This window comes from Meleagris gallopavo, chromosome 13 (genome assembly GCF_000146605.3).
Source record: "Meleagris gallopavo isolate NT-WF06-2002-E0010 breed Aviagen turkey brand Nicholas breeding stock chromosome 13, Turkey_5.1, whole genome shotgun sequence".
Classification (NCBI taxonomy): Eukaryota; Metazoa; Chordata; class Aves; order Galliformes; family Phasianidae; genus Meleagris; species Meleagris gallopavo.
In genome coordinates this window covers 16,276,237-16,289,041 of record NC_015023.2, presented here as the reverse complement: position 1 = coordinate 16,289,041, position 12,805 = coordinate 16,276,237, and the positions used below count along the sequence as shown (strand labels likewise).

Sequence of the window (12,805 nt, the reverse complement as noted above, 5' to 3'; positions counted from 1 at the left end):
GTGTTAAAAATGTTTTGGGTGTTTTTTAAACAATTTAACAAATTGAATATAGCAATTTCACGCCATTCTGTTTGCATTCTGGAGTAGTTGTTTGCAGAATTAATCTAAAATTCACATTTGTCAGGGAGTATGCAGTACTGACTTATTTCTTTTCCGAATCTTGACGTCCTGATTTATGATGATAACTTGTTGGTCTGAGCAGCTGAAAACTTGCCTTGATTGAAAAATAATTGCACATTTCTACTGGAGGTACTGCACCCTCTCTGGATGGAATTCTAAATTTGTGTTCTGTTCGAAGCTTCAGAACTGGAAGCTTGATTGTTTTGCTTCATTGACTCCTTTCAAATAGTTGGAAACATCTATGCAGCAAAGAGATCTTGGAGGAGCACCTATTTTAAATGTGACTTTGGAATCTCTGCACTGTAATCTGCATATATTTGCTTTCATTTCAAGTCTTTGAGATGATTCCTGCCTATTTCTAACCATTAAAGTTTAAGGGCCAGAAGCATTTGTTAAGCAGAACGTGTTTATCATTCATGATTCCTGGTAGGTAGGACTGTGAGATTTTTGAAGGTTCTAAAAACATAGAGCTTCATTTGAAAGCTGTCTCCATTGTGAGGCTTTTCACTTGGTGCTGGTTGCTTTGCCCCTCTCAGGCTATATTCAGAGTCCTGGGATATAACCCAAAGTCTCATACAGACTACCTTTATTACAGAGAAAAACCTGAGACTTCTTCATAGCTGTCACCAATCAATATAATGCTTTCACAGCTCTCTTTGATATGGGTTTTAATAGCATGAATCAATATAATTTTTGGAACACAGTATGCTTCAAGGTAAGAGCCCAATCTTAGTGTTTAAGCTGTCTCTGGTTGTTGACAGCACTTCTCTGCTGCCATTGTGTGTCTTTGCTGGCTAGAGATGTTTGAAAAATAACTGTTTTCATGAAATCTGATATAGTTTTGAATCTTGTTTTTGTTTCACATTGGAACAACAACAAAGCCTTAAGAGCATTTTGATGAAATTAAATTAATGAATGTGTTCTTTGAAAATCTGGTTCATGCAATCCATTGCTGTGCTAATTTAACCACTGCCATTTGTTTCCTTTAGGTCTGGTCTGATCTGAGATGTTTTTCTCAGTTATCCAGTCTTCTTTTTTTGTAGCATTTTTGTTGTGTGGTTATGCTTTTGTGGGTGTTTTCTTGTTGGTTTTTTAAATTTTAAATACAATTGCATTTCTGTCAACAAATTTAGTTGCTTTCAAACTTGGTCTGCTTTTTATTAACAGTGTTCTGGAGCACTGGTATTTCTATTCTACTTTTCTCTGAAGTTATGAAGCGGTAAAGGCAAATGTCACAGTTTGTAATTTTCTGAGAGACATAAACTGTAATCTGACAAAGAGTTTGCCATTTGCAATGATTAGGGCTAAAAGAAAGAGGTTACATTTTTAGCAAAAAGAGATGAGTAGTTTACAGGCATAGCAAGGTGGAATTAAGGTTGTTCTGAAATCCATTTATCAAGCGTCAAATTAACATGATAAAAATAAGTTCTGGAATTAGAACACTAATGAAGTAGCTTACAAAATTATTGCTGAAACTTTGTAAATTAGTGTCTCATAGAAACATTTTATCGTCTTTATATCTCTATGACTTAACAGCCATAGAACTGTTAAGTTTTGATCATGCAATCCCATTCATTGCTTTGAAGCTGAATGTGTTTTATTTTACAGAAATGGAAAAGGAGAGCACCCACGTTTCTGGTTTCCTCATGTGTAATAATGGTATCTTTGCTTCCTGCAGGGCAAGTCCAGAGAACCATGCAGTCATCGGGGCACAGATTCCGTGATGTTGAGCACCACCCACTTCTTGCTGAAAATGACAGCTATGATTCCTCTTCCTCAGAGGCCGACATGGCAGAGAGGGTTTGGTTCATCCGAGATGGCTGTGGTATGGTCTGTGCTATAATGACGTGGCTTCTGGTTGTCTATGCAGACTTCGTAGTGACTTTTGTCATGCTGCTGCCTTCCAAAGACTTTTGGTACTCTGTGATCAACGGTGTTCTCTTTAACTGCTTGGCAGTGCTAGCTTTGTCATCGCATCTGAGAACCATGCTAACCGATCCAGTAAGTATGCAATTGCTCCTTGGTGTTGGAGTATTCTTTCATATCACTCATCAGCAGCAGAGAAATTTGGTATTTGTTCCCTCTTACTAGGGAAAATAGTGTTAGACCCAAACTCCTCGAGTTGGAGGGACTATACCTACACTTCGCCTGTTTTTATGTGAATGAAACCACAAATCAGAGGTAGACATGCTGAAAAACCTCAGTCACATACTCACTGTACTACATCATTCATGCATTGCCTCTTGTGGATATTTAGAGTCAGTGGAAGGAAAGTGTAAGTTTAACTGCCCCGCTGTTGTGACAATAGCTGTGAGAGGTCCTAAAACTATTCACTTTTAGGACTTTTAATTTAGGAATTCAAGAGATTAAATTGTTTATTTTGTACTTAGATCTATTACTTCTAGGAAATAAATCTTTGGAAGAGGGATGAGGGGAGGGAAAACTATTTTCTCTAGGACTTTGAAACAGTTTATGGAATAATTGATTAAAATGTTATGACTTCTGCAGACTGACAGCTAATACAGTTTAAGGATAGGTTACTTCAAAATATGCACTGGTAAAACTGTGTCTCTTTCTAGACCTGTGTTGCTCTCACTGCAAGAGATGAATCACTACTCTTTTTTTATTCACTCCTCTCCTCCCCTCTCTTAGCATGGAAGACATGACTATGTGATAGAAACTAAGATTGAAGGAAATAAGAATATATCACCTCTAAACTTATGTGAATTACAGCATACTGTCATAGCTGTATTTTTTTTTTTAATTGGAAGGAGTTAGCAGCAGTCTGAGAGTAGGAAATATATAAGTAGAGTGTTTTTTATCATCAGAATGCTAAAGGAATGATCTGAAGATGCTGTGCTTAGGTACAGATGAGTAGGTGAATTTGTGAGATGTTTTATAAGCATAGATTCACCTGGAACAAGATAAATTTGTGCATTTAGGAGTAACGTCTGTCTTTGAGATAGTTCTCCATTTCTACACTGAAGTACTATCATAAGTTAAATGTGAATGTTTAAGGTATATATAATATATTGCAAAAAAACCACTTCAGCAATACAGGATGGTCTTTAAGAAGCTCTCTTCCAGTTTGTGCCTCTTCAAAGACCAGCTGGTTCACGTTTAAAGCCCCATTTAGCCAAAGAGCTTTGTTGTGCTGCAGAGTTTATCTGGGGCAGGACTTGAACTCAAGTCTCTCAAACAGTATAAATGCAAGATTGTTATCCATTGCCTCTGATACTGTTACTGGAAGAAGCAATCCTGCCAATTCCTCACTGTTCATCATTGCCCTTTGTGTCAAAACAGCTGCTAGTGAAGCATTTTGATGAACAATTTGAAAAACTAATCAATTAAAACATTATTTCTTTCCCTGGTGGTTTATTTTTCTTCTGAAGTGGTTCTTTCAGCTGTCTGCCATGAAGATCTTTCACAGTAGCAACAGGCAGAAGGAAATGCTGGGTCCAAAATGGAGAAGCTGATGGTGGTTATACTGGAGGTGTGCAAGCTAAAAGCTTGGGTGTAAAGGGAAAAAAAGAAGACGTGGTTCTTAAAAACCTGTTTACGTGGAATGGGTAGCAAAAGCTTGGAACTGGAGAGTTGAAATAAAATCTTTCAAGTAGTTGCTGAGTTTATGGCTTTTGTGAATGGTTTGGCCTAACAATAGAATGTCACGTTTATGTGAAAGCATATTTCTTTTTAGTGCTAAACTTGGAGTAACTTATAAGCAAATATTGTACCTGTAGTGCCCACATCTGCATGTAATGGTGTATCTTCCTCCTCATTCTATTTAAGCAACAAATGATTGTGGCAGAAGTATGCCAGTACTTGGCTATAGCTGTGTCTTGCTGAAATGAAATAGACCTTGAGGTCATGATAGCTTGCTCATTTGAAGTGGTTCTGGCTTATGGCAGATTAACTTCAAGTAAATGAACTTATTGCAGCAATTATCCTGAGATTACTGGTATGGAGTCTATAAAATGTATTATTAAACACTTTCATACCATTTAAGCAGCTTTTTCTGTTTTAATTGAAATAATTTCAGGGGGCTGTACCCAAAGGAAATGCCACTAAAGAGTACATGGATAATTTGCAACTAAAACCAGGAGAAGTGATCTACAAATGTCCGAAGTGCTGTAGTATCAAACCTGAACGTGCACACCATTGCAGGTATGCCCTGGTTGGTTTGTTTTTTAAAGCATTTATTCATGGTGTGTCTTCCTGGTTTATATGTCAATTTTTCCTCACAGATATTTTTGATATTCAATAAAGTTTTCAGAGATTTATACGTTGCAGAATGTTTTCTACTATAGCATGAGCGTGGATGAGGGGAAGGAAGCAAGAGATGCTGTTAAAATCTGTTTTCCTTTGCATCATTCTAATTATGGCACACGTTGGTAATGGGGGGCAAAGGCAAGAATCTCAAGGAATTTTTCAGATAGAAACTAATGAAATGAGTGACTCCTTCAATCTTAAATCAAGAAAATACTGTTAGATTTTGTAGTGCTTCACTTGAGATTAACCTAAATTGGTTCCTTATTTTCTCAAAGTTTTATGAATAGTCAGTTAAATGTATTTCTGTTTGTTGAATATTCATTTTAATTACAATCAAAGTGATGGTAATTTGAACTTAGAGGGCTATGCATGGGATAGTAAATATGCACATTGTTGATCAATTCTCAGTCTTCTGAATTTTCAGGGAGTATAAATGTGCATTTCTGATATTTATTGTGCGTGTTGAAAAATAGCTATGCCTGCATAATTAGGCTCACATAAATATGTAAATGTTTCTGGTCTCTCTTTCTAGGTGTGAAGAGTATATGTATTGAATTATGTGGCATATTAAGTTTCTGAGCTAGTAGCCTTCAAAAGAACAGAAGTCTTGTCAGGACACTTCACATGTTCTGTAAATGTGTGGTTTCTAAATTAAATGTCTCACTGTGTGTCACATATCTGTGTGAAAGTTACAGCTGAAAAGCTATTTCCATTATAAATACTCTGCTTTGGCACTGAAATCTTGCACTCATCTCAGATGTGAGTGGGTTTTTGTATCTGGGATGCGAGTGGAAAAGTGTCATATATAAATAGCCTTGTATAAAATTATCTTTCGGTAGATTTCTCTTTGTTTCAGGTTAGTTGTGGCATGGATGCAGACACCAGGCATGGCTTCATGTGCAATGAGTTTGATTCTGGCTGGCAGTATTAGCTCCAGCAGAGCGTTACATGAACACAGCTGTGCTGTTAGCTGGGCAGGCTTGGGGGTGGAAGCAATGCAGCTGCTTTCTTGTGCTAGAATATAAACTGTTATCCTATGGGGAACCAGAACAGCTTTGTGCCATCTGTTCAGATTGTGTTGTGTTCCTGGGATGCAGCAAAGGGATACCCAGAGGCTCTGCTAAGTGTAGGTTGGATCTTGTTAATTTGCTCATGGCAGATTTAGGCTGGCTCCTGCAGACTTTACAGGTATCTCTGGAAAGTGTTTCCCACATCTTCAATCCCTATAGAATTTTCTAATTTGGAAAATGAAGACATTTTATGTTGAACTCTACATATGAACAAAGAAGCTGGAGAATTGAAGAGCCCAGAGCCCATGCAGCTGTGTGCATAGGCACTGCTTGAATGGTAGATCAACAACCCTGGGGGTTTCAGATGAAACTGTAGAGCTGCTCTGTTACATCTGAGCCTCCTCCTGCAGACACAGCAACGTTGGGTGTTTCAGTAGCCTGGGATCCCAGAGAAGGCAATGCTGATGGAATAATTAGTATCCTACATGGGCAGGCTGGTCTAGTAGAAGTTGTCCCTTCCAACCCAAATCATTCTATGATTGTGTGACCTTGTGATTTTTATTTTTTTTTAACTTTTCTATGCTTTGGTAAGATACTTTGTGAGATGTTCTGCGTTCTGAAAGGTGGAACCTGAAAGTGTTTTGTGAGCCTGCTGTCATGCTTTTCTCAGCAGTTGGAAATCCAGTTTAACTGTCTTTCTTTGTGTTAGCCATATCGTGCTGCTAGTAGTTTGTTAACTTTTCATAAGTAAAAACGAAAGAGTTGGGTTTTTTTTCCTGCAGTTTTCTGAACGTTGAATATATGTTGTATGGACAGGTAAATGGGCTGGAAAACCCCTACTAGAATCTGTCTCTTTACCATGGATTTAGCACTGTGTTCCATATAGGAAACAAAGAAGTTAGTTTGATTATACTACCAGCTTCTTACTGACTTACAAACCCATTCTGAGTATATTAAGATGGTCTTGTCCCAAGTAGTCAAATTGGCAACTTGCTGATAAAAAGAGAGTTGAAAATGCAATTGAAGTCAGTTCCTTTTGAGAAACAGTTACACTCAAAGCCACAGTGCAGATTTGGAGTAGCAAATTGTTAACAGAAGAGACTCTTATGATGTAGTTATGAAAATTGTTGTGCAACACTGCAGGAGTTCTTTTGAGGAAGAAAAATAATTTCATAGTACTGTTAGTGATGGGAAAACAAACAAGAAACCTTTGTTTACAACTCGGATATCTGGCCTCTTGAACACTTGAAACCAAGATTTTACTGAGCAGTTAACACTTTCAGCATAAGGAGGAGGTTATGCTGAGTGAATGCTGTATTGTTTCTGCAGAAGGACAGCTGTTGTTATTTCCACCCTGTTCTGAGTGCCTGTGTTTCTGCGTGGAGAACTGATACTCAGAATCAAGTCACTGAGATGGTTGCTTCAGCTTTTCTGTGAATTTCTGTTATCCAGGCCAATTTCTGTTAAGCCACTGGCTGTGTCTTCCCGAATCTTATCCTTGGCATTCAAAACTGCGATTGCATCTGCAATTGCCTGAGTGCATTCAGCAGGCTGGAGAAGACTTTCCTTTGTCTGCAACTTCTTCTTCTTACTGCCATGCTGCTCCTTCCTCTCATGCAGGCATCAGGGTTCACACAGCTGTACGGTGAAATGACCCAGATTGCAGCAAATGGAGCGATTTCCCCAAACTCTTGCTGCATGAATGTCAGTGCTGGAACCAGGGAAGTAACAGCATACAAATGGCTGGGGTGGGAGGAAAGCTGTGCCACTGTTTTCAGCATCGCTGCCAGTTTGATGGCAGGAAGCATTTGTTGAATTGTGGTGTTAAATTAGAAATGAAGGTGAGGTTCCAGGCATCTGATGTCTTGGGGGAGCTGAGTAGGCTTGTGAGAAATACTGAATGAGCAAAAGTGATTCCTGCCCACTTCCCATCCTTTGAAGTGGTTGACTTGATTTGAATCCGGATATAATTTTACTCAGTCCTTCACCTTAATAGTGTTCTTAGAGTGGCAGTGTATTTTCTGTGTTCCATGACTTGCATGGTCATGGTGATGAGCATTAGCTCATCTTTCCCTTACAGCTCAAGAATTAACAGGAGGCTGAACGTAAAGGTTCGTGCTCTGGAAGGAGAATCTTTTGGAGAGCCTTCTGAACATCTTGTCATGAATCATACCTGTTTTCTTCTGAGCTGTGTTTCCTTATGGTAGTGTTCTTGTGTGAGAATGGCGCTGTTCGAACAGTGATTTTCATCAAAGGAGTTGTCATGGATAAAACAAGAAGCAGTGGGAATGTAGGGGTGGGTCGTGGTAGCCCAGAGCAAAGGGAATTCAGAGGGGCTGTGTGAGATTTGGGATCCCTTCCTGTTACCAGCATGGAAGTGTGTTCTGCTTCTTCCTCCACTACTTTGTAGTCATCCATATGCAGTGATTTAAAAATTACTTTGGGCATGGGAAAGCTGCTTTTTTTCCAACTTTCTCCACTCGAATAGTAATCTGGCTTTATTTTGTGGCTTGTTGCTGAAGCATTCATAGATATTATGCATAAATAAGCACATGTTTTGAATAATAGTGCCTGAATTTGTGAGGCTTATTGAGCTCTATATTTGCTGAAATGAAAATGAGTAACGTTTTGAATGTTTTGCAGGAAAATGTGAAACACTCTGAGTCTGTGCTTATCTTAAGCTATTGATACAGGGAAGAAGTTCAACACATTTTCAGCACTGTTTCTCCCATACAGCAGTTAATATTTGTCTGCAGGTGGGCATGGATATAAGAGAATTGAGCCCTTTGGTGCTGTGTAGCCAGATGTAAGATGAATTTTTGAAATATTTGACTTTTTCATTTTTCAGTTCATCAAGAAAATTCATTTCAGTGCATCATCTTCTGGCCACTGAAAACGTTTATTTCTCTTTTAAAGTACAAGCTCTGGTTTCTCAACTAAAGTCTTGTTTTCTTTCCCCTAGCATTTGCAAACGATGTATTCGAAAGATGGATCACCACTGCCCTTGGGTGAATAACTGTGTGGGGGAGAAGAACCAGAGATTTTTTGTTTTGTTTACGGTAAGGGAAAATCAACAGCAGCATGATTTTAGTACGAATCTACCTTCGATGTAACTATTTTGATTGTGTTTGTAGAGAGTAATGGCTTAAGGGCAAAGTTACTTTGTGATTATTTTTGTTGTTCTTTTTTCCACCCATCCAAGTTATTCTCCAGGTATTTCTGTCCATATTCATTTTAACCTGTTTTGTAAAGTGCTGTTATTTTAAGTCATCTCAATTTTGCTGTTTTACATAGTAATGATTTGATATTGAACTTGTAGTGTGAGTGATGGAGCTAATCTTTATAAACATTCATCGTTGCCCATGTTTTTAGATTCAAACTTAATTAGAGTTTGTTTGTACATCATTGCATTGAACTAAAATTGGAAATAGGAAAGTATATTTGCTGTGGAGTGGTAAAGGCTGGCTGAAAACAGTGTCTGGTTTACTACCTGGCAGCAGTCACAAGTAAGCACTCTCTCTCATTTCCAGATGTATATAGCCCTAATTTCAGCTCATGCGCTCATACTGTGTGGGTTTCAGTTTTTCTCCTGTGTCCGAGGGCAGTGGACTGGTAAGCAAACACTTAACTTTCACTAAGTTACTAAGGAAAAGTCATCACTTCCACTTACTTCAACCCCTTGTGTGACGTGTTATGAGACTTTAGCCTTTTTCTTTGAGGTCTTAAAGATGTTCTCCTGCCTCTTAAGTTTCTTATAATTGTGACATGTTTCAAGAATCAAACAGCTTTTATTGCTGTTTATTGAAGAGGAAATAACTTACTATGAACATGCTCTGCAGATGTATTCTCTTTCATAACTAAATATGTTGTTTTCACAGAATGCAGTGACTTCTCTCCACCTGTAACTGTGATCCTGATGATCTTCTTGTGCCTTGAGGGTTTTCTGTTTCTCACTTTCACTGCAGTCATGTTTGGCACCCAAATCCACTCCATATGCAATGATGAAACGGTAAAGATTGCTACTTTTGTGTATAGTAACAATTCTTCTAGAAAGATGTGGTTAGATCTAATTTGATTTACATGGGGGAAAACTCTCATTTTGTACAAAACCTGAACTCTGAAATGAATCACAATTTTTAGTCTCACTCATAAAATTGAGAAACTGCTTTGATTTATGCTTTCTAGCAGATGGTCTTGCATTGTTTCCTTTTCTGACATCAATTTTATAGTTAGGTTTTCAATTATGCATGTTGCACAACTTCTGACTTCAGTTTGGACTTCTCAGCCTTCAGAAACTCCTGAAATGAGGAAAGCTGAAATGAACAGCTAGCTTTCCTCAGCTGTTTTGTTTTAATTCTTCACATTTCTTCTCTACTTTGATATATTTTGTTCAAATATAACCATAGTTTGGACATTTGATCCCCTTGGCCTGTGATGTGCAGTTTCAAGCCTTGAGAGGATATTTGATGCCAGATAATTGACTCAAAACATAAGGAATTTGAACACTGTGGCTATTTAGAATTTTCTCATCTGGGGCTGTTTAAAGAGTACTCCTGTATTAAAGGCCTTTGTGTGTTACAAAATGAAAAACAAATCAGTAAATATCTGGCCTTCATTAGTGGGAAATTAAGAAAACAAAATGCATTTGGGAGAGTAAGCCTAGCTTCAGTAATTACAATACAAGCATCTTCTTGGGAGCCTTATTACTTGATGCCATTAAAAGAGTAAAGAACATTTGGTGTAGGTATATTGTGTGAAGATCTTTTAGTTTTAGCATCAGCTTTTCTGCCCATTTTGTCTTTCAGTTTGGAGGGCTGAGAGAAAAGGTAGAAATAGGCCAGCCTGTCTTGTATGTATTGTGTGTTTTAAGTCTTCCTCTGTCTACCTGCAGGGCTGAATCAGCTTTTCTCATTTCGTTTGTGTTAAATAAATATCAGTAAGACACCAGTGAGCTCTCTATAAATTAAAAGAATGTGAAATCATCAGATTTGGTAATTACTTGTAGACTTTGGACAGTGTGTCACTGCACATCTGTTTGTATACAGGAGATTGAAAGACTGAAGAGTGAAAAGCCAACATGGGAGCGGAGACTGCGATGGGAAGGAATGAAATCTGTTTTTGGGGGTCAACCTTCACTCCTGTGGATTAATCCTTTTGCAGGATTTAGGATCAGACAAATCCTACTGAGATCAAAGAAAGGAGGACCTGAATTTTCTGTTTGAGTCTAGTTATGCTGGAACTTGCAAGAATACTATATAATATTTATTTGGGGCCAGAAAAGGCTGTCTACATATAATCTGTGACCAGGTGAAACTGATACCAGACATTTGCTTGTAGCAAGCAGAGTTTTATACGTTTATCGTCACAGACATCTCATTATCTTTCAGAGACACAAACTGGATCTGTAATGGTCTTAACAGCAAGATAACATAGAAGAAAGCACGTGGTCACACTAAAGAAGCCAAATGTTGTCATGCTACTGTAATTTATTTTTTGAGATTAATTATGCTTTTTTTTTTGTTAAACCCTTTTTATTTGATAAATGTTTGGGGAATTACCAGTGTGTTTTTATAAAAATTATATACTTAAGTGCAGTTGTCAATCATAAGGAGAAGCATTCTGGTGAAAGTTGATCTCAAATGAGACCCAGCCTTCTAAATCCAGTTTTCAGGGAATAGTGGTTTGTTCAGTTTTGATTTATATTTCAGCTTGTCCTAATAAACAGAGCTATACTTTTGTGTCCCACCTCAGACACACATTCTTCATATGCAAGTGATTCAAGGGACTTGTGCACACGACAGCATAACATGTCAGAGGCACTATTACACCCCTGCCAAATGTCTTCCCAGGCTCACAGAAGCATGTCTTGTGTTTAGCAGTATTAATCTCATGTGGCATTTAGGTAAGTTCTGAGTCTTCAGTAAATGACACTTTTAACAGCTGAGAGCAGAATTCTGCCCTCAAATATGCATCTTCAATTCTTGTGCATTGATTCTAGAGGAACTTAAGTGTGTAGGTGTTCTGAAGTATGTATCTTGTCCTCTGAGCGGGGATAACTGGGGCCAGTGACTGTTAAAATGAAAAATACTGCAGGTTGACATCAATCTACTGAGAACAGTTGTCTTTGTAAGGTCCAGTTCTGCTCCTTTTTTTATTGTTTGGACTTTTCATGGAGGAAAAACTGTTAATTCATGGTCCCAGGAGCAGAGAAATGAGAAGAATGAGGAGGTTCCTTTAGTGCTGACACAGCTTGCCTCTTTCTCAAGTACAACATGTCTTCAAAGTAGAAAAATCTGCAATAAAAGGGACTAATTTCAGTTTTACCATCTTCCATCCAAAATTGCTTTCAAGAGCAGAGAACAGTATAGATCTAGAACTGCTTTATGTGGGCCTGACAAACAACAGTAGTGCTCAGAAACGTTTGTAAGTCTGCAAGTAATGAAACGCAAATTGCCAGTAAAGAAATTTAACTACAGGTGGATTCCTGAAAAATTAAAACTATTTTTTCTTCTAGAAGTTACTGACGATATAAAGGTTAAAACAGGAGCCTTGATGCAGAGCTGGAAATCGTGCCTAGAAAGTAAATTGCTCCCTGTTCTGGGACTTGCCTTAAAATTGTCCTGTTCTTGCTTTTGCTTTGCAAGTTGCACTGATGATCTGTCCCACTTCAAGCAGTTCAGTGTGCTCAAGAATCTTACATTAGTAAGTTTACTTACCACAGCAGTTATGCTTCCTTTCTTCAGTGACCAGCTTCTCCATTTCTTTGTAGTTGTCTGTGGCATCTCAATTCATCAGGTTTTATACTATTGTGTGAGTGAACTTACCAAAGGGTCCCTTTGTTACCAATCACCCTGCAGACAGAACTGTGCAATACTGTGTAGCACATTCACTTTGCTTGGGGGAGGTGGTGTGTGAGTCTGGAGACTGGACACTGGGTGGACACAGCCATTGAAATTGCAGCCAATTGAACAAAGCTATCTCTCACACAAGTGAAGGGGAAGGCAGAAGTTCCACAGGAATCTTTGCATATTCAGTTGCACATCTTAAATGCTGGGAAAAAAAAAAAAAAATGTGTCTGGCTTTGTCATGAGGCTCTCAATGTGTATATTGTTTAATAAAATATCCTGATGAGAATCAGAAAATATCACTTCAAACGGATGAACTCTGTGACTTAGCAAGTGTGTGCGTGTGTGAAATCAGGTTTACTTGGCTTTTCAAACCCTTGTTACGTTGTAATTTTTTAATGTAAAGAAAGAAATAAAGTAATTAATTGAAGTCTTAAAGTTGATTAACTTCTGCCCCATATGTATAATTTGTTTTTGCACATATATGTGCATATTTACATCTTTTCAGGGTAATGGTGTTGCATCCTTAGGTTTGTAATCTATGTATATATCAAACAATGG

At 38.1% G+C, this 12,805-nt stretch overlaps 1 protein-coding gene across 1 annotated transcript in view; it reads left to right on the top strand.

Moving 5' to 3' along the window:
* Window positions 1-12,691, top strand: part of ZDHHC7 (zinc finger DHHC-type palmitoyltransferase 7) — an 18,079-nt gene extending 5,388 nt beyond the window's left edge. Inside the window, exons 3-8 of the mRNA XM_010718103.3 lie at window positions 1,799-2,121; window positions 4,160-4,284; window positions 8,362-8,458; window positions 8,930-9,011; window positions 9,278-9,408; window positions 10,445-12,691. Coding sequence (XP_010716405.1) covers window positions 1,816-2,121; window positions 4,160-4,284; window positions 8,362-8,458; window positions 8,930-9,011; window positions 9,278-9,408; window positions 10,445-10,621 — 918 coding nt within the window. The 5' untranslated portion in view covers window positions 1,799-1,815 and the 3' untranslated portion in view covers window positions 10,622-12,691. The remainder of the gene's footprint in view (window positions 1-1,798; window positions 2,122-4,159; window positions 4,285-8,361; window positions 8,459-8,929; window positions 9,012-9,277; window positions 9,409-10,444) is intronic.
* The last annotated feature ends 114 nt before the right edge of the window (window positions 12,692-12,805 follow it).